This window comes from Polyodon spathula, chromosome 16 (genome assembly GCF_017654505.1).
Source record: "Polyodon spathula isolate WHYD16114869_AA chromosome 16, ASM1765450v1, whole genome shotgun sequence".
In the NCBI taxonomy this organism is placed as follows: Eukaryota; Metazoa; Chordata; class Actinopteri; order Acipenseriformes; family Polyodontidae; genus Polyodon; species Polyodon spathula.
The window spans coordinates 33,671,715-33,693,224 of NC_054549.1; the positions used below are offsets into that span (position 1 = coordinate 33,671,715).

The 21,510-nt window shown below is 38.9% G+C and overlaps 1 protein-coding gene across 3 annotated transcripts; it reads left to right on the forward strand.

Moving 5' to 3' along the window:
- Positions 1 to 475: 475 nt before the first annotated feature.
- LOC121328216 (actin-associated protein FAM107A-like) lies at positions 476 to 20,079 on the forward strand. 3 transcript variants are annotated; one of them, XM_041272768.1, is made up of 5 exons: positions 476 to 1,202; positions 11,608 to 11,671; positions 15,907 to 16,081; positions 18,486 to 18,642; positions 18,988 to 20,079. In XM_041272768.1, exons 1-5 carry the CDS (start codon positions 1,179 to 1,181, stop codon positions 19,102 to 19,104), a joined length of 537 nt encoding a protein of 178 aa, XP_041128702.1. In that variant the 5' UTR covers positions 476 to 1,178; the 3' UTR covers positions 19,105 to 20,079. The 3 variants fall into 3 exon arrangements, with proteins under 3 accessions (XP_041128702.1, XP_041128704.1, XP_041128703.1); XM_041272770.1 differs by lacking the exon at positions 11,608 to 11,671 and having other exon boundaries at positions 483 to 1,202; XM_041272769.1 differs by lacking the exons at positions 476 to 1,202; positions 11,608 to 11,671 and adding an exon at positions 11,931 to 12,144.
- Positions 20,080 to 21,510: the final 1,431 nt, after the last annotated feature.

Genomic DNA, 21,510 nt, shown 5'->3' on the forward strand with positions numbered 1-21,510 from the left:
CGAACCCGAAATTGCAGTGTTTGAGCGAGATCATTCCATATCAGAGTAGGATGGGGTCACCAAAAAATAAAAATCAACAATTGTGCCAAAATCATTTCAATTTGTTAGAACCGCCACACCCAGTAAATGAGAAGTGTGTACAGTGTCTAAGGCACAGCAATGTACGCCTGCACTAAGACACCGACTGCAGTTCTGTCATGTTAGCAGTAAACTTTAACTAACTGTAAAAGGGAACAGAGCTTGGTATAAAACATGTTCTTCTCTTGAATCAGATTCTACTGTCGCCTTTTCCCCCAAGAATATGACAGTCAGCTCCACCTTAAGTTCTGGAAGAGGCCTTAGCCATCTCAACAAAGCTCATTTGATAGAGAGTAACAAAACAGTTCTATTGTGTGAGGGAACAGTCAGAGCGTTCTGCTTGTGGGCAATAAAGAGGCTTCAGCTAAAATTCAAGATTTGTCTGGCTGTGACGTTATAAGCTGGTGCTCAGGCCACATGCTCCTTGTCCAGCAGCTGCTACTAACAGAGCTGTCAGGAAGGGGAGAGACCAGAGACACGAATCCCTCAGTAACTTCTAGAAGGAAGAACCTTAGAAGGGAATAATAAAACAGATATGAAGGATAACACCACCCAGCTAAATCGCTTTGTGTTCAGTCTATAACAGGCTTCCTGTGCTGATTCTGTTCCTTGTAGAACTGGCAGTGTGTGCACTCTAATATTGTGCTCTGTCAATGGCAATTAACATAATCTTTACTTTTGCACTTAAGCCTTTTAGAGTAGGGAGTCAGCCATGAACAGGATTTTCAAAGTTGATCTTGCGCTCTCGCTTGTCACGCTGTAGGTATGGTGTCTTCAACACCTTGCATTGTTCCTCAGCCGAACAGACTCAGGGTTTGTTTAGGAAACTTGTGCTGATAGTGTTTTCTTCAAGATTTTGCTGATTTAGCCTGCCAGTGTCTGTAGAATAACCTAGAGTTGTCAGGGTGCCAGTGGCTGTTTTCTTTTTGTTCACATTCCCTGCTTGCCTGCTGCAGCCTGTGCCTGTCTACAGATTGTGTGGACAGCACCACTCACATAGCAATACTGAGGCACTCCAAAGTGCCAACAGTCAAACCACGGATACAGCTGACAGAGACTGAAAGAAGATATCGAGGAAGCTTCTCAAGGGATCGGACAACATGGGAGCAGCTCATGGAAGAAAGGTAGAAACCTGTTGGTTTTCTTTCACATTTGTTTTGGTGGTTGATTCCAGGACTGTACAGTGTTTAAACTGGTGACACCTGAATGCGGCTTTGAGTTAACCCTTCGGGTGCTGCAGGCCTGAATCCATCAACAGTGGATTAGCAGCTGAGAAAGCACAGCTACAGAAACCACAGTGTCAGTTCAGTGATATACTCGTGTCTTCCTTACTGTGACTTGATAGGCCAAAGTTTTACCGGCACGATGTGTAATACAGAATAAACAGTGCCTGCCAGAAATGGCAAAATGATGGCTAAAACTGGCAAGTATTTAAGTATACAAGAAGTTGAAACCATATTCCATGATTTTGGGGTGTGACAGTCAAGATCTGGCAAAAAAGTTAGTGTGATCCAGCTACGAAAGACTAGTCAAATGTCCCAGACTCAGAGACAGTATTTTGAGAGAAAACTGTAATTACTAAGCATAGGTTATGATTGAATTAAAACAAAATAAGAACCACTCAGAATGACTATAAAGCATCATAAAAAAAAATATGGGGACTGTTAAAATCAAATAAAATGTGCCCCATTAGTGGCTGAAGCAGTGGCTGAAGGAATGCATTAGAAAACGTGTAGTTACTAGGCCTTCCCTCTACTAATCTTGTTACCTTTTATCTCCAAAATCTACAAAGCTTAAGTGAACATTGCCATGCTTCCTTCCACTTGGGCAAAACAAGAATCTTTGTCCAACTGTTAAAGGGTATTGGGTTATTTAACATGCACCAGTGGATTTCAACACTGGTCCTCAAGTAATCCCAACGGTCAAGGTTTTTTGTTTGTTCGTTATATAAACCATTTTTTGTTTGGTTGTTTATTGTAGTCTGCTTATGCACCAAGACTCTTGAGCAGCTCTTATTTAAAGTGACAGGCTACTTTGGTTTGTGATCAATACTGTTCACAGATCATTCAATGAATGCCTAAATGTGCCCCTGCTGAATGACTACCTTGCATGTTTAGTAAGCAATGGAATGCACAGGCGCTTCCAGTAATCCACAACCATACTCAATTACATGAACAAATTCCAGTATGCTAGAAATGCCAGTCTGAGTTAGGGTTGAAATTTCATCCCTGGTGCCAGTATCCGGACTCCTTTGACACAATCTAAATACCCCTGAAAAGTCATGTTTGGTTGGCACTAGTAGATACAATGAGGCACTTTCTTGAGACCCTACAAAACAGCTTGTGGTTTACAGTATACTTTACTGTATCATCAGACCCTTGCACTAGTACAAGTATATGTTTAAGAGTAATTTCATGTAACAGTATGCTTTTTGCTTACCCAAAACATTGCCTCCAAACTCAGAAACCAGTGTGGTTCACAAAGCCGCTCATCACTTCAAAGAAACCACATGACAAGAGATTGGTACAATAGAGCTGTCTTCTACAGTCTTCCAGCTAGGAATGGGTCATACAATTTTCAATAACAATACACTGGAACTTTGGTTAAATAAAAGCAAGCAGATCAGGGGTGTCCAATCCCGGTCCTGGAGGGCCATTCCACTCCAGGTATAACAGGTAAAACCATATATAATGACTGACTTCAGGATGCAGGATGAATTGGTTTAATTAAACAATTTAGAATAGGGGTGTAACAAAGACCAGGAGTGGAAGGGCCAGATTTGGCCACTGCTGGTTTAGATGCATTTGCTGTATGTTGCACTGGCTGAAAATAGCTGTGCTCTACCCTGCTGCCAGACAGAATCCAATACAAATCCCTGTGCTGTCAATCTGGTTAGACATCGATCGTGCACTGCAGGTCTTTTTATAAGGAGTGTCTAGAGACGAGGTGGAAAAGGAGGAAGTTCAAAGAGAAAGACGTCAGTTCTGTTGAATAATTGTTCTTACTCATTGCTTGTTCCATAATGCTTCTACATAGAAGTAGGATTGCATCAGTGTTATCCTGTATTCACAATTGTTTTGGATCAGCAGATTAGGAGACAGGCACAGGAAGAAAGAGCTCTAATAGATTTGTCTCATATGACAGATTTTTGGCATAAAGAAACAGAGTACTTCCTTTGCCAGAGAAGAACTGATTGACTGATTGAGTGGGTTTGTGTGGCACAAGAGCGGATGCTGGGTGCAGGATGACAGGGAATTCTGGAGGAGCTGAGGTGATGCAAGGACATGTGGTAATGTTAAATACAGGAGGACAAAGTGTGATACAGGATATACAGCTGCCAGTAGATGTGGCAAGGGTGGGAGACAGTGACAGGGTACAGGACTGACACATCTGACAATGAACAGCAACACAAACAGACCCGGCAGAGGATGTCATAATCGTGTTGAACGCTTCTTTATTTTTTGGTCTATTCTACGGGCAGCGAGAAAGTACTGTAAATCAGATTAGGCTTAAATACCGCGAAAGAGGCACATAATGTTTATAATCTAGACATTCTGTGTTCTGCATTTCAGGATTTCAAAGGTCACACAAATCTGCTGTTGGGCTGAGCTAGCGCAGAGCGCTCTACGTTTGTTTGTATTTGTAGCCAAATAAATTGTTTGAAGGCTGGCAGTAACAAAAGGACATTGAATGAAACAGCAGCCTTAGCCTGTGCAAAATTGATGCTCAACTGGTATTCAAGATAAAGGGCCCTAGTCATAACAACTTTGCAAATATGTGTCTAAACAGGTGTTATACATACAAGATAAGGGTCTGTACTCATAAAGCAATAACATACCAGGAAATGCAAAGGACCCCTAGATCTAAAAACAGGTGGTAAACCATACCTGAGGTTGTGTGTGTCTCTATCATCGATTTCATAAGTTATAACGATCCTCCAGGCATTCAGATATGAAACAGCAATCATGAGAACTATGGGCCTTGGGGTTCTGGATCACGATAGTAATAATCTATTTTGCCAAGTTGTAGATTGGAAAGCTGTAGGCCCAGCTTTTAGCCTCAAGCACATATGTGAGAAATTTGAAAATCTTCTGGCAGAATGAATGGACTAATCTAGTGTAGGCCTTAGTGGATTTGTTCAGAGCTCTTAAAATATTGATTAAAAAGCAGAGCTGAGCAGAGCTGGTTTGGTAAAAGATTTGTCCCGGCTGTTTGTCGACGGTTCGCCTTACAGACCCCATACACTTGTAATTAGAGATGTCCTGCATTGACTGGAATCACTGGGAAATCACACCATAATTACTTGCCTCCAGTGGACCTGTTAGTGTTACTTTTCAGGTGTGGGTTACAGTTACACTCCATTAGCTTTCTGTTCCACTCTTCAGAAAGAGAAGTGTTTTGTACAGAGAGCTTGTTTGGAGTCTTTCAGTGGTCTTATCATGGCTTCTTTTGAAACTGTAGATCACAAGACAGGTAACTTCAGATAAAAGTTCAGCTTGGACCTACTTTTTGCCCATGGGTCCTTAATATTGTAGATCAGAAGTAAGCAGTTTTTTTTTGTTTTGTTTTTTTTTAAATCTGCTCTTCTCAGAGGATTGCTTTCTAGTAGTAGAATTGTTGTTCACTGGATTGCATTGGAATCTTCTAGAATCCAGCATTTTGATTGACTGAGAGAGACTGCGTTAGTTTTCATTTTAAAAAGTGTGTCCCGATCTCCAGAAACTGGGCTTCACCATGTTACTGTCTCTCTTAATGAAATTACAGTCTGTGATGAGCAACAGCAGTTACAGTAAATAGCAGGGTAAGGGAAAAATGCTAGATCTTTAAAAAAAAAAAAAAATAATTCCACATTTAAAAGTGGTAATGTTTTGTTTTCTTATAGGTCAAATACCTGTATTGTAATTGCATTGTTAATTAAGAAATGGAAAGTCAAATCTGTTTTTATTTATTAAATCCGTTATTTAAAAAAAAAACTTTGATTTTGCTATTATGAGGCTTACTTCCTTTAATACCCATAGTTGCCATTGTATTTTATTTTAATAAGTATCTCTCGCTGATTCCATTAAAATAAATAAAACTATATTTCGCCTGTGGCCTGTGCCAATGCAGTCACTGGAACCAACTGCATGTAGGCTCCGCAAATTCCCCATCTGTCTGACAGAAGCCCTGCAGTTGAACTAGACAGATTTATCATGGTTGCAGTTTTGAATTAGACAGTAATGCATTTAAAAGGTGACTAGTTTTGCATTCTAAACCCATCGCAGTACTTCACAGAACTGCACAGTCCATCTTCCCTTTTGGCTAAGAAGCTGGCTGTCCAGTGTTTGTTTAATTTAGGAAGGACATGGATCCTACTTAGAATTTCTCCTTCAGTGACCACAAGCGCAAGCAGTAATGAACTAGACTGGAAATGAGATGCATTTTAGGATACATCCAAAAAGACAAAAGAAATAATAAAAGATTAGTTGGTCTATATCAGCATGCAGCTTGTTTAGTCACTGAAAGGTTTCAACAGAAAAATGTGTAGTCATCGTAAGTTGTCCATTGATGCATTTGAGTGTTCATCGGATAGCAGTATAAAATATAATTATAAAGCACTTTAATGCACATTTTATATTCAGACAAATTAGTTTGTCTGAATGACAATAATAATAACCCTAATAAATGGACAACTTAAGATAATAGTGGTTGTATATGTGGATTGTAGTATGTTCCTGCAGCTTTGGGGTTTTTTTTTTTGTTTTTTTTTCAATTCCAAGGTTGTGGAAGACAGTGCTTCCTATTACCACTGGAACAGGACGGTCACTGAGACATGCTCCATGCACAATCTGAAAGCACACTGGGAGAAAGAACTTGGCCTGTCAAAGTACACCCAGCAGGATTGTCACAGTGAACTGGGCACTTAAAAATAAAATCATTAAAAACAAACAAGAAGAAAGGCTGACATGACACATTGTGAGCCTGCTGAGATACTAGAGTCATGTGAGCATGTGGATTCATTAACAAAAATATGAACCTGGAAGAATCGCAAAAAAAAAAAGAATTCTCCATGTAGAAGCTTGATGTTTATAAAAACAAAACAGCAAAGTAAGAACTTATTTTAAAAACATACAATTAAAACAGTAAACAAATAAAATACAACTCTAAAGATCAATGGTGAACTACTAAAAAATCAAGTACACTGAAGCCATCTGTTCAAGTTCATGTTTGCTCCACTTCATTTATGTTGTAAGCAAGCGGCCAAGTAGGCAAAGTATTAAACTCCTCTGAGCTCTGCCTAGTCTCACGAATGAGCTGTTATCTACTTCTGTCAGTTACATTGAATGTGCATGTGACAATGTAAGTTTTACATAAGAACACGTTCCTCCATTTCAGATTTTGACCGTTGTACGATCAAAGGTCCACATTGTTGAAAAAAAGCAGTGTAATGTCTTGTTTTGAAATGTGATAATCAAAATAATAATTGTTTTTCTATATATATATATATATATATATATATATATATATATATATATATATATATATATATATATATATATATAGCCACCTGAACTTTTCAGTTTTTATTTTCCAAATCTCTACCTCCTTTTAAATGTTAATTAGTAGTTGTTAAGCTGTCTCTGCATCCTAATAAAAGAGAAAATTACTAATTAAAGACTGGGTTTAAGTTTTTTTTTCTTTGCTACAAATCAAGCAGATGTTAAATGGACTTGCTATCAGTGTACACTAAATACTGGGTATTTTATGCTGCAGGACCACGCTGTTAAACGAGTGACAATAATAAAAGCACAAAAAACTAGACGACTGCAAGAATGAAATGCAATGAGCTATGAGCAATTAACGTAACTTGAAATAAAAATGAATGGACGAACCACTGTCAAGATTTGAGACATCAGCATATGCATGTTTAAGGGTTATTAGAATGGTGCTAATTGAAACTCACAGAAAGAAGAGAGCCCACTAGATGGCAGAGTTTGTCTGGATGGAAGCAACAGCACATTGCTAGTAACACACATGCATACAGCACCACTTCATATTGAATAGCCATAAGGAACAAAACCGAGATGTAAATGTTTATTGCAATACTATTCAATCTATCTTTCTCACGCTATACATTAAATCTTAACCTAAAGGCCACCTCAGTATAAAAAACACCTTTCAATTAAACCAACATGCTCTAACACTACTGACCAAGTCTCAATTCTGAATACTTGCACCATGATGCGGCTCATTTGTCCATTTGATTTTGAATTTTTTTTTAAAAAACAGTAGAACTGAATATAAGAAAACCAGAATAAATAACATCTAGAATGTTTAAAAAGTGTTCAAAAAATAAAATTGCTTAAAATTAATAACTTTTTAAATAATGAAAATACTTTGATGTTAATTTGTTAGAAGACATTCTATGTACGTTCATTGTGAAGGAAAAGCCCTATTGAGGCTACAATGTGCTGTAAATGTTCTTCTTAAAGGCTGCTATACAGAAGCCAGTGTCTGTGAACTTATCAGGCTTTATCTGCTGTCCGGTGTGCTGTAGAAGGTCACAGGGCAACTGTTACACAGTGAGTTCCTTATTACATCATAAGGGTATAAGAAAAAAATGGTGCAAGCATTGTGTTTGTAGCATCTATTATAAATAAAGAGCAAACCTCTGCTGTTACAGTCGGAGCTGTATTATTTATGAAAAAAAAATGGATACAAAGCTGCCATTCCCCGTGCTTGTAATGTTGTATGTTTATAATTAGTGCCCCTGCTCTGCTCTCCCAGGCTCTGCTAGTTCTCTGTGCGCTGCTGGTAACGTGATAACAACACTGTAAAATGATCTCAAAACCTGGCTCAAAATCTACAAAAACTGTATTAAAAGGTGCAATGTCAGAGTCACTCTGCGGGCTGGAAAAATCATTTCCCCAGAAGTTTTATTGAAACATCTTGTTGAGGTTTTGTTAAGAAACGAAAAGGTTAAACAGAAATTCTACACCTGCAGTTAGATGTTTTGTACAGCACCTTGCAATGCAATGTTCAAGATGCCTATAGCTATTACTTCAAAAACATAGGGAGTGTACTTATCTTCCTGTATGCATTACAGACTTCTACACTTCTCAAAAGTCAAATGATTCATTTTTGACAGAAAGTACAGTGCGAGGACCATGGAAATACTATGACTGCTCCAGGACGCTATGAATAGCTCCATTCATGGCTGTGTTTTGTTTCGACGTAGTGAACCATGCAATGCCTGCTGCATGCTTGACAGCTAAGTGGTTCTGCAAACGGCTGCCCAATGCGTTAACTCTTGGTAGTGCCCTTTCATGACTTGAAGACACCAGCCGTTCTCTTTCTTCTCATTGATCAGTTTTCCTCTGAGCTTTAAAACCTCCTTTACCCTGTGTCTTGGTATTCAACGTGATTATTTAGTCCACACAATTGGATATTTATGCTCGCTTTGGTTGCTCAATATCATTGGCTATCAAATACTGGAAATACCTTAATTAACCTTATTGCCAACTTTGTAAAAGCAGTTCCATGGTGAGCATGTGAAGGACTGCTACCTGGGGAAAGGAGTCAGGGCACCTGTGTGCATCTACTGTACCTGTTCACAGGGGCATGGTGCTGCAGGCTCTTTGGTCAGATGCCATCAGCAGCCAAGCAAGTCTCTTCCAGACTGAATGCCACAATACCCACTGGGAGATACAATGGAAAGGAAGTGAAAACTATACTTCTGAGACCTAGGAATTATGGAATAATGAGGAACTTTCCCATCGCCTGGTCACACAGATGCCAGAGATGCTAGAAAGCCTGTAATAATCTTATTTTTGCATTACTTAATTACATATGCCTAAGATGTTTACACACAAGTGCAAAGTATGTAGTTGAAGACAGACTTTCAGTTATAATCAGATGAGCTGTACTTTTCCTACTAACAATTTCATCAGGACAAATGACTGGCTTCCCTCCCCCATCAAAATTAGATGCAGCACAATATTCCCATCACGCTTTCTCAGAGGATTCAAGAAGAGCTGTACTGCCAACAAAGTTGAGAAAGGTTGCATGCACAGAAAGGCCTTGTCAAAGTACCCTGCCTGGGTAAGCCTCTCCTAGCAACCATCAACACTGGCACAATATCCTTTCAGACAACGGTGAAGAAATACAAAAGCCTTTTGGGGTTCATCCTTGAAAAGCTTTATACAGCTCACTAACACTATGTAATATCAAATGCTGCAGTGGGCATATACACAATTATATTACAGCTAAGAACTTTGTTAACCAAGTTTATTGATAATTATGCATAAATGCTAAAAAAAAAAATTAAAATATTTATATGCCATTATGTATTATAGCTTTGTATTCACTTTTTGCATATGGTGCAAATGTTCAGCAACCTTAAATGTGTCATCACATTAACTGATAAATGAAGCACACAGGAAGCATATTAATAAAAAGGTGTATTTTAGTTTTATGCATTTAAGGAGTGAAGAAGTCAGGGTTCAAATTCTCTGTAATAAAAAAAAAAAAGGAAATACAAATCAAATGCTGAACAGAGAAAGTCACACTGCTAGATCAAACTGAAAGATTAAAACTGAAGGGTGACTTTCTTGTTAAAAGCACTACTCTCATTGCTTTTAATCTTGGACTAACTATTAAACTGTAGGAACTACTGCACTCTGTTGTGACTGCGAATGCACTGCAGTGGTCCAAAGAATCCCATCAGGTTGTACATTTGTTAGGTTAAAGGTAGAGTTCAAACAGAAGATATGCCAGGACTCTCCTGTACATTTGGTATGTATGTATTTTGTTGAAAGGGATTTGATCCTGAGGAAAGAGCTGCTGTGTTGCTGGAGCTGAGCTGGCATGACATGACCAGTTTGTATAGAGGTCTGGGTGCTCTGGTGCAGATGAGTCCAGCGCAGGTACAATAGTTTACATTGTGATGTGTTCAGTATTCGAACGGTCTACTAAAGCCGGCGCATTTCTCAACGGATCAAATTGACAACCTGAGCGTGTTCACAGTTACCTTGTTTAACAGGTAACACAAAAACAGATGAGAAATTAAAAACCATCTGTTCTAATCAAAAAAACATTTCAAACCATTCAAAGTCTGGGCACGCAACAGTCCTGGTTGTCTCATTCTAAATGGATTGCTAAATCTGGAAGCAAAAGCATTTATGACCCTTTAGAGAATAATAGTCATCAATGGGATGGCATAGCTGTGAAAACTGAAAGCCAGCATTCTCCCCGACAGAGCGCATTGTCCAATTAGTTGTACTGTACATTGTCAACTCAAGACAAAGCTCAAACAAGAAAAATGACTCTCAGTCATTGTTTACAAGTTCTCTTGTACTTGATCATACAGGCACACATCAAGCAATTAAGTGTGGAGGGAGAACAAGCGATTCAAATGAACAGGGCACAGATAATGAGTTAATATAATAATAATAATAATAATAATAATAATAATAATAATAATAATAATAATAATGCACAACACACTTTAGATGAACAATTAACAATTTTTAAATAATTTAATATAAAACCACAGTTGCAGCTATTATGGACAGATACACAAAAAACAAAACATCTGGGAAAATTCAGATAAGAACAAGAAAAAAAAAAGTTATGTACAGCGTAGCACATGCGATTCTAAACTTGCAACACTGCTTGGTCACTTGGCAAGATAATTCCAAAGGAGCTCATATCAAAACTCTTTTCATATTGTTTGCGAACTCTTCACTAGGGGAGAATTGCTGGAAAATGTTCTCTACAAGGTTGTTTGAAAGTTGCCTTGTGTTCCCTGGTACTTAAGCATTTAGTCAACAACAAAATTTAATTTACCTTTCAAAGGTCAATGAGATTTGCAAAACAAAACTTAAGATAGGGGATCACATAAGATTTATAGCACATATTAGAAGAAACAAAATCATTGGAACATTTGACTCTTATAAACAAACAGAAAATCATACATCTAAACTGAAGATGGTGGGCCTTAATTAAAAATGGTTTAATTGAATTGTTTATATTATAAAGAAAATGAGAACAGTATATAACGAGAACAGCTACTAATAGATTACTGTTATTGCATAACCTGCACATCAGGTTTGAGTGCACTTGTTGAGTAAACACTGCTTTAGGGGTTTAAGTGTGGTATTGGAGGTATATATGGAATAATGAATCATTAGTTGCATTCAAACACATAGAACCTCTCACATGAATAATCCTTCCAGACTATGAGTGTCAATAACAGAAGCCTATAGACAGGGAGAGGCAAGTTCACTGTTTACATTGAGTAAAACAAACTGAGGACACATCATATACAAAACTCCGCTTGATTGGTCATTCTTGATGGAAGGTTGCTTCACAGCTTTGTTGTGTCAAAAGAGGTTTTAAAAGTTTTCTAAAAAATAATTTTTTTATTAATTTATTTAAATGATCAGACATTGATATATGGCCCGTCATGTTAAGCTCCACAAATATAAATCAAATAATAATAATAATAATAATCACCATCAAAATGTATTTTTCTATGTGTTCTGACAGAAAGAATACTCACTTCAACATCAGCCATGTACAGAAAGTGGGAAGCACATCATGAATGGCTCTGGTAAGTATTTATCGCTTGACAGGTCCTGTTAAAAAGAAAAGAGCTCTCAAAGGTCTAGAAACATATACACATACTAGCTTTCAAAACGACTGCAAGGACTTATTGTTGATAATATTTGTATCACGAGCCAGCCGTTTAGCCACTCCAGTAATCCAACTTTACAAACTCTGCTCTCTCCTGACTGGCTTCTGTCAGGAGAGGATGTGGCTATGTACAGGGAGGGGAGGGCTATGGAGTGGCTTGGTCACGTGACTCTGTATTCTAGTTCTGACTCAAAAGATCTTATAGAAGTAAGGGAGTATAGCAGTCTGCTGCTAAAAGCAATGTAGGCTGTCATACCACCAGCGACCTTTGAGAAATCACAGGCACGGAAACGAGGGAAGCAAAGGTGTGCTCAATGTCTCAGCAAGTGAGTCAGGGGTGGATCCCAGTGGGTGCAGCTGAAAGGCCCAGGAGGATGTTGGTCAAATCAGGTAAGAGACAGGCGCTGGATTTGCTTATTGTGCTCTCTGTGTTACTGACACCCAGAGGACATAAATAAGTCTCTGACAAGTTTTTCTTCAGGTCTGTAGTTTCAGGTTTTATTTCTCAAGATAGCAGACTGACAACATTTAACTTGATACTGTAATACCAAATAAAGTGCTTTTTTTAAGGTATTCAAATCTATGGAAACGCAACTGTAAAATATGCAATTGGAACTCTTATGTAAACAACATACACGGCCCCAGTTAAAAAGGTCTGACCTATGCTAATAGGATACAGTTTACATTTCATTTAAGCACAAAGCTAAGGTGTTTGCAACCCTTTTTTTCAGTCAATTGCTTGATAAAGATAAAAATAACAGCATGGAAATAAAAAGCGGTATAGATCTACACCACATCTGAAAACATGTTTCAGTTCATGCAACCATGTAAAGTCAACATTTACACCTCAGATGTGCAGGAAGAGGAGAATTTGATAATGTGGCAAACTAGAGCCCTTCAACTGGAGCAGCTAAAGTCTTGTGCAAAGCAAGTGGCCAAGACTGAAATAGGACACATCTTCAATGGAGAATGACGATACACCCACTAGCCAGTGTTAGCATGCTAAGAGGGGTGTGGGCAGTTCAGTCTCCGAAGCATCACAAACTTGCTTTTCCCTGTGCTAATGAAAGGAAATCATAGTATGTGTTGAATATGTAAAGATGGCTGGCAAGGTCATCTTCTGTTTTGAGCCCTGTGTGCCTGTATTAAGAATGCTTTACTAACCAGCTGAGGTATTGTAGGAGTGCCAATTTCAAATAGTTTCCATTACTTATCTTTATTGGTGATATTGGAACAAATAAAAATAACTAATTTAAATTGTAATGCATGCCTAGATTTTTTTTAATACATGTTAATAAAGCCAATATACTGTACTATTGTTTTCTGCTTATCTAAAAGCATGGTAATGTTTCTTCACAGCTCAAAATAGCTGGTGCAATTTTTTTTTGCCATGTGGCTCTGTGATGTGCAATTATATTATTGAACATGGAGTCAGTTTTTAAAAGGGTGTGTGATAATGGATTGCTGGAATGACTTAATATATTGACGGCCTAGGCACAGATCTAGCTATTAAGGTAGAACGTGGAGTTCTGCTTTAACAATCTGAAGTGCGCTTACTTTTTAAATGAAGACCACTTGATTTAAAAAGTGCCTCAGCTTGAGATAGAACCTGCTTTCTTTGATGATGTACTAGAAATATGAATCGATAGAGCAGACAATATATTCACAGTGTGGCTATAATAATACACTGCTCTTCTCAGTGGTCATGTACCTCAGGCTCGTGTTTAATGTGCTATACAGGGCGGCTCAAAGTTTAGATTGCTCTCCATCCTTTAAATATTACAGACCCTGCACCTATCAATCTTAGCAGTGGTGAATATAAATACCACAGCTGTTTAAATCATTTAAATAGGTCCTTCCTTTATTGCCTTGTTATTATTAAAATACTTTTGTCTATTCCATCAAGACAGTGCATTGTCTTTCCTTTCTCAGTACATAATCAACTTAGAACCCAGAAAGGCCAGCAGGCCATAGATAAGGTCTGTTACTGTAAACAGTTACAGAGCACTGTCTGGCAAGTGGATCCTACACTAAATCCTTATACAATTTTTAGAGATGCTTTTCTTTTGCTGCCCACTAAAAGAAAATTGGGATCCAGAGATTTAAAATCTTTCCTAATCCCTTTTACCTTAAGCTCTAGTCTTCCGTGATAAAGCCGTCTTTTCAAATAAGTTTCAGAAGGAATTTCATGGTGAGAAGAACGGTTATTCATATCTAATATGGGAAAGAACTGCCTCGAGTTTCCCCAAGGGATTGTGGCAGTCCTCATGATTGAGTACTAAAGCTTGAGTTGCCATGGAGATCTGCAGTGTGTGTTGTCAAAGTATACATTGCAGTGCTCCAATCACTTGAGATCAATCATATTAGAATACGAATATTAAAGAAGTAATTAACTGCGTGGTTTTTCCTTAAGCTGTTGTCAATAGTTATTAAACACACATTTCACTCTGAACAAATGTTGGCTAAGGAACGAGCCCTTCTAATCTAATCTGCTAGTTAAACAATAACTCAGGATTACAGAAAGCCAACTTTACATTAGCGTGTCTGCATTAGACTGTGTTTGTTTTGTGATTTACATTTGTTCACATTTCATGGATTCCAATACAGTAAACACTAAATCTACCGTTTTATCTTTGTCTGTTTTTTTACGTGTGAATAACAGTTTTTTCAGTAAAACATTTAAGATATCATGATTCATCACTGCAGCTTTCTTTTTTTTTTTTTTTTTGGTATGGTCAACAGTTAGTAAATTTAAGATCAAGCATGACAAACATGGACTGAAATCAGGGAGGACACCAGTGGGTATAATAAATCATTGAAGACTTTCTAGAAACATCTATGAGATATTTAGTGGGAGGTCTGCTGAATGTTTAATGGTTCAGGGATCTTACAAACCTGTTTATTAAATCAGTTAAGATGTAAATTCTCTCATCCCAGCTGAAATGTTTACTCGTGCACTGAAATCGGACGACACAGTTCAAAATGAGCAGACTTGTTTTAAATCCAGCTTTTCAGCATGAGGCTGAAATCCTTACTTGCTGTGTCAGAAATGTATCTCCTGTACACAATCCAAACTTAAGTATTGCGAGTTAATCTAAATCCTGTACGACAAGTACTGTTTAGATGATTTAAATAAGATTTGTCTCCTGGGGCTATAGGAGATATATTGGTTACAATAAGACAGCATTTCCATATGCTTTACCATTATAATAACCAGTATTACTACTATAGTCAGTCAGTGGCAGTTTTTTACACATTTTCTATTTTACCTTAAAATGCAGCGACAAATCAATTCTTTTAAAATCCTGTTACATTACATAATCATTTATGGATAAGGAAGTGTTAAGATACAATATATTGGATACTGATTTTGAAATATTAGCAGCAAAGGTGGCTCTTGTTGCACATGAGAAACGGCATACTGTTCAGACCAAGGTTTCATGATTTGTTAAACGTGATACCTTGAATCACTCAAGCATCAGGTACCCTTTCTGCTGATACTACAGAGCAAGGCCCTCTGGCTTTGATCAACTAGTAAAACAATGCTGTAGAAATCAATTCACATTTTCTGGTTAGTTTTCCCCACATCCTGTACGTTCCAAGAATGACAGGGTTTATAGTTTGCTTTAAATTGTAGACTTTTTTTTATATACAACTCTGTTTTAAAACTCTGGTTTCGATTGTGCTGTTCTCACATTGTGAAGGCCTCGAGCGCGAGTGTAATGTTTACTGAGTGTGTGTGTGTGTGTATACACTAAGCATGTCGTTGGCAGAGCTCAGTCATATAAAATTGCACCCGTCTGCCCTGCAAGCGAAGGCAGACTCTTTTTGCAATACGGACAGTGTGCTGGAGACCAGGGTTCAATCCTCACTTGATACTTCCACAGTATATAAATCAAACTATGTTACGTACCTTTCCAGCGACTCCTTACAATAAAGCAAAAAAGCCACAGAGGCTACATCTCAATGGAAATCAAACATAAAACATAAAAAACTGGACTAATGTTATTTTATTTACCCACAGAGACAAGATCAACTCATGTCGGGCTATTTAGTGACTGAATCACATACACGTGTATAGTGTGCCTAAAACCTACAAACACCTTTTTTTTATTAAAGATATTTTACATGCCAATAACTTCTGCCCTGCAGCCCCCATGTACTCAGACTTGCAGAGGGAGACGCATGGGATCAGCAGTATCATGGCTCAGCCAGATTATCAAGACGGGAACGATGACCTTATCAAACCTAAAAAGCTACTAAATCCAGTGAAAGCCTCCAAAAGCCACCAGGAACTCCACAGGGAGCTGCTGATGAACCAGAAAAGGTAAGATGGCTTTTGAGGGGCTGTCATTCTCCTACAAAATGTACACAGCTTACTCTCCCCAATGCTCATCAATCCATCTCTTCAGAGTGAACTGTGAGTGAGGTGTTAGTACAGCTCTGTCCAAGTACTGCCCCTACCAGATATTCATATTAATGCAGTGCGGAGACATGCTAAATGATTGTTTGAAACATTCTGAATTATTTCAAAGGCGTGTGCTTCCAATGCACTTCTGATGCATAACAAGATCCAAGGTCCAAATGTGGAAAGCAAAGAAAACTGAAAGCCAAACATTTTCCTAGAAAGTTTAGCGGTTAGTGCAAGGAACTGGATTGCAGAGTGTTTAGGGTTCTCAAGAGATCCACTGAACTAAAGTTAAAAATCAGAAAGACACAGGTGCTGTCTTTCATTATGAAAGTATCTAGCGTTTCCTGGTGTTGGAAAAGAATTACCAATGGCAGGTGAAGGTGGAACACAGGCAAACAAATCTCTGTACTTGAACAACAACCCTCACTATGACATCCAGGACATAACAAATTATACAAGGTGTTCTTTCTAATCTACCTTATTCAGTGTGGTTACTGGGGAAGTAGGGCCAATATGAACGCTAAGGTTGTCTTGGCGCAGTTTAAGGCAACTTTTATGAACGCATACTGTTTAATAGTGGAGCCTGGACTAAAATCAGAAGTGCCAGAGTTTTAAAATTGCACACATAATCACACTTGCAGTAAAGTGTCCAATTGATTGGGCTCACCCTAACAGATTTAAGACAAGAGGCACTGGATTCAGCAGGCAAGCAAAGTTTGGATTAAAATGCTGGTGATCCACTGTCAGCTCACTGATTTCAACAAGCCTGTTTATGTCACAAAGATGACTGTGTTTCCTGAAAAAATGGGAAACAAAACAGTGCCTTTGTAGACACATAGAACCTTTCTCTATGAAACAGCAGTATCTGAATCCCCACTCTGGCAGGGCGGATAAGGCTCGCTCTGCAGATGTATGAAGTGTCTAGGTCTCAAGTGTATTTGGCAGGTGGCTTGTTTCCTAAATGGTTGGCAATTGTAATAGAGCATTACCTGGCAACTGCACATTGGGCTGCCAATCAGAAGCAGACACAGGAAAACACAGGTTACTGTGGAGCAAAACAAATCTGAGCCAGGTTAAAAGATTTCCAGGCCCAGCTAAGAAAAACAACAACAATAATGTCCTTATACTGTCTTCACTTGTTGAAAAAGAACCCTTATTCCTTTGTGTGGAGCAATTAATCAAACCTAGTGTACTGTAAAAAACATTGATTTTAAAAAGCGCACAAGTTAGTTTCTTTGTAAACAGGGCCCATTGTCTGTAAATAAAAAATAAAAATGCCCTTGCAGATCTCGTTTGAACCCACCACATCCTGGCTAAGGAAAGTGCTGTTAATAATTACACTTAGATTGTATTTATTTATTTTTAAAAATACCTTTATAAAGTCTATTCACTCACTACTGAGAGCATGTTGTAACTGGGAACCCAGCCACCTTTGTAATTAACCAAGTACATGGTGCAACATCTGGCATTGAATAGACTGCTGTCTAATTGTACCGTGTGCAGTACAACTTATGCAGTCATTAGCCTTGCCGTTCTTATCCTTTCCTTCATATCATGGTACCATAATATCTAGTTTTTACAAAATTAAAACCATATATTTGACTTGCATAAAGGAGTGCTAATAAATGCTTTAATTATTTCTTTATTTTACGCTCATTAGCTTTATTAACATTATTCAGCATATGCAAATATTTCAAATACAACACTACAGCTGCTGCATTCTGGGATCTTTGATTGCAGCTTAACCACTGAGGTGATTTTGGACTAAAACATGTGAAGTTTCATCTATAGTCTTTAAATAACTGTTTTGGAGAACACATTTCAGCATATGTGTGAAGTCCATAGTTACAACACTGCCCTCTGCTGGGGAGAAGTTGGAACCATAACGTGATTTCCAACATGTCATCACCTAGATCAGTTATTCCCAACCCTAGTCCTTCTGGTTTTCATGCCAACTGAACTCTCAGTTACTTAATTAAACCCTTAATTGAACTAATAATTTGAACAATTTTACCTTTTTAATTGTTTCTAAAAAAAGTTCCTCAAAAGTTGCAGATTTCAAGTTACTTCTAAAAATGTTACAGTTAACTTGAAACTGTTCAAGAGTTGAAAACAATTATAAATGTCTAATTAGCAAAATGATTAGTTCAACTAAAGGGTTCAAATCAGTAACTGACAGACCAGTAGAGACAAAGACCAGAAAACCGGGTTCGGGAGGCCTCTCCCCTCGACCCCCATTGTTTAAGAGACTCTGGGGTATTCCAACGTACTTGATTGAGCACTGTTGAACTCAAGCCCTTTCAAAATGTTCTCTTCACAGGGGCATGGGTATTGAAAACAAACCCGAGCTGCAGAGAGTGCTGCAACACAGGAAGAGAGATCAGCACATTCGAAAGAAAAAAGAGGAAGAGGAGGCCCTGAGGTTGAAATCTCCCTTCGAACAGGAGCTTCTGAAAAGACAACAGAAGCTAGACCAGGTATGGAGATCTCCATGGCCAGCCTTTTATCAAGCAGCAGTCGAGGACACAATGGGCTTGTTCAAGTGCTAGTAAGACCTGTTGAAATATAAATCTCTTTTATATTGGTAAATACCTAGACAAATACTAAATGGATCACCCAGAGAATATTAATTTGTCTACAGTCCAAAATGAATCTGGATCTTTGAAAAGGTACGAATGTATTAAGTTTCCAGCAGATGGTAGACAATACCCAAAAAATTACAATTCTCCCACTACCCAAGACACTTCTCTGGGTAACAACCCTTTGAACCTACAGGACTCCAGCATCGTGTTAATAATGTCTGTAACATGTATGTGTTGCAGCTTGAAAAGGAACAAGACGAACGGCATGAGAGACAAGGCAATGCACCGGAATTTCTCAAAGTCAAAGAAAATTTAAGAAGGACGTCATTTTTAACCTCGGAAGAGAAGGAAGTGTAAAAACAGCAGGGGCCAACACGCACAGCCCAGGTGGTTTGTTCACATTCATGGACACTTCATTCATAGATTGTCTGCAGAAGGTTCACTTTCCCAGATAAACTGAAGCAGCTTACAGATGGCTAGTCTCTCCCTGTGTCTTGCCTTTAACAGTGCAATGATATCTTAAAAGATGTTCATTCTAATAAAGCTGTGTTACTAGGCTGGAGAGAGATACAGTGCCAGGGTGGCACCCTAATAGTCTACCTGGAATTGTCTATAACTCAGAAACCAGCCGATAACAACTGTAGCATGTGCAAGGCCATAGGAACTATAGTCACTAGTTACCCTGTCCTGGCTGTTGAATTGAAAAGGTGCTGTCTCTGACGCTGATTTCAGCTTGTACAGTACAGCATTTTCAATTGGATTTTTACATTCTTTTAGTTGAGTGTTTCAATGGGCTCAACTGAGACTGTGTTGGCCTCAGGTGAACAAGCTTTGAGAATGATGTATTACATGCAATAGGATATTGTGTAACAGCAGCTTCCCCAAGTGTCTGTAACCACTGAAGCATGTTCAGAACTCCTACATGTGTGGTGATTGAAGCGATTAATCAGTAAAACATTAAAACTATTCAATACCACATACTCGCTTATTGGAGAACTACTGAACCATCAAAAAACTGCAGTATTGTGGATCAAAAGTAAAGTGACCTTTTAGTTGTGCTATATATATATATATTATATATATATATATATATATATATATATATATATATATATATATATACACACACACACAGAAAAACACTGCAAGTACCTTAACCTAGTTCTGCTCTGTATGGAGAGAATGAAAAAACAGTATTAAAAGAAAAGAAAAAAAACATTCAGTTGTCTGCATGAACAAAATGACAGCAGCCATAATACAGTATAGATACAGTATATCTGCTCTTAGGAGCAAATTGCCTTCAAAACTAATAAATGTTGATTTTTTTCCTAACTGTGTGTCTTTTTCCTATCGATTTTTATACATGATATAACGCTTGTGTTGTGATGCAATACACTGACTGCATTATTCAGTCTGATCCCCCCAACCCCCCCCCCACCCCAAGGGTTGGACGCCCCAACAGGAACAAGATAACCCCCCCTCTCCAGTCTAGAGTAAGATAAACTATCTCATTCTATTGGTGGGGATAGATATCCATTCTTCTATTGGGGGGGGGAGGTCTCAGTAGATAACCCCCCTCCAGAGGTCTATAACCCCCCTATTGATAGAGTAGGTCTAACACCCCCTATTGGGGGGGGGGGAGGTCTATCCCATTCTATTGAGGGGGGAGGTCTATCTCCCTTAAGATAGGGGGGAGGTCTATCTGATTCTATTGGGGGGGGGGGAGGTCTATCTCATTCTCCATTGGGGGGAGTAAGATATCTCATTCTATTGGGGGGGATAACCCCCCTCATTCTATTGGGGGGTAAGATATTTCACCTATTGGGGGGGAGGAGGTCTATCTCATTCTATAAAGGGGGATAACCCCCCCCTCCAGATAGAGTAAGATAACCCCCCATTCTATTGGGGGGGGGGATCTATCCCATTCTATTGAGGGGGATAGTCTATCTCATTCTATTCAGGGGGGGGGAGGTCTATCTCATTCTAGATAGTAAGATAAAACCCCCCCCTCAGAGTAGGGGGAAGTCTATCTCATTCTATTGAGTAAGATAACCCCCCCATTCAGATAGAGGGGGAAGTCTACCCCCCCCTTGGGATAGGGTAAGAGGTCCCCCCCCTATTGATAGAGTAAGATAACCCCCATTCTATTGGGGGGGGGAGGATAACCCCCCCCCTCTAGATAGGGGGGGATAACCCCCCTCCCTCTATAGAGTAAGGGGAGGTCTACCCCATTCTCAGATAGAGTAAGATAACCCCCCCCCTCCAGATAGAGTAAGATATTCCCCCCCCCTCCAGGGGGAAGATAACTCATTCCCCCTCAGATAGAGTAAGATACCCCCCCCCTATCAGATAGATTAAGATAACCCCCCCCTTCAGATAGAGGGGGAAGATAACCCCCCCCCTATTGGGGGGGGGAAGTCTATCCCATTCAGATGGAGTAAGATAACCCCCCCCTCAGATAGAGTAAGATAAACCCCCCCCTCCAGGGGGAGTAAGTCTATCCCCCCCTATTGATAGGGTAAGTCTATCTCCTTCAGATAGAGTAAGATAACCCCACCCCCTTCAGATAGAGTAAGATAACCCCCCCTATTGGGGGGAGTAAGATAACCCCCCCCTATTGGGGGGGGGAAGTCTATCTCCCCCCTCTATTGGGGGGGAGTCTATCTCATTCTATTGGGGGGGTAAGTAATCTCATTTCTATAGTAAGGGAGTAGGATAATCTCATTCTATTGGGGGGGGAAGTCTATCTCATTCTATTCAGGG

Bases quoted from the DNA above. Each gene is read 5' to 3' on its own strand.
- LOC121328216 (XM_041272768.1), top strand. From the start codon at position 1,179: ATGGGAGCAGCTCATGGAAGAAAG. The intron at 11,672-15,906 runs GTAAGTATTTAT...TCTGCCCTGCAG, and splicing joins GCACATCATGAATGGCTCTG to CCCCCATGTACTCAGACTTG. The intron at 18,643-18,987 runs GTATGGAGATCT...TATGTGTTGCAG, and splicing joins GACAACAGAAGCTAGACCAG to CTTGAAAAGGAACAAGACGA.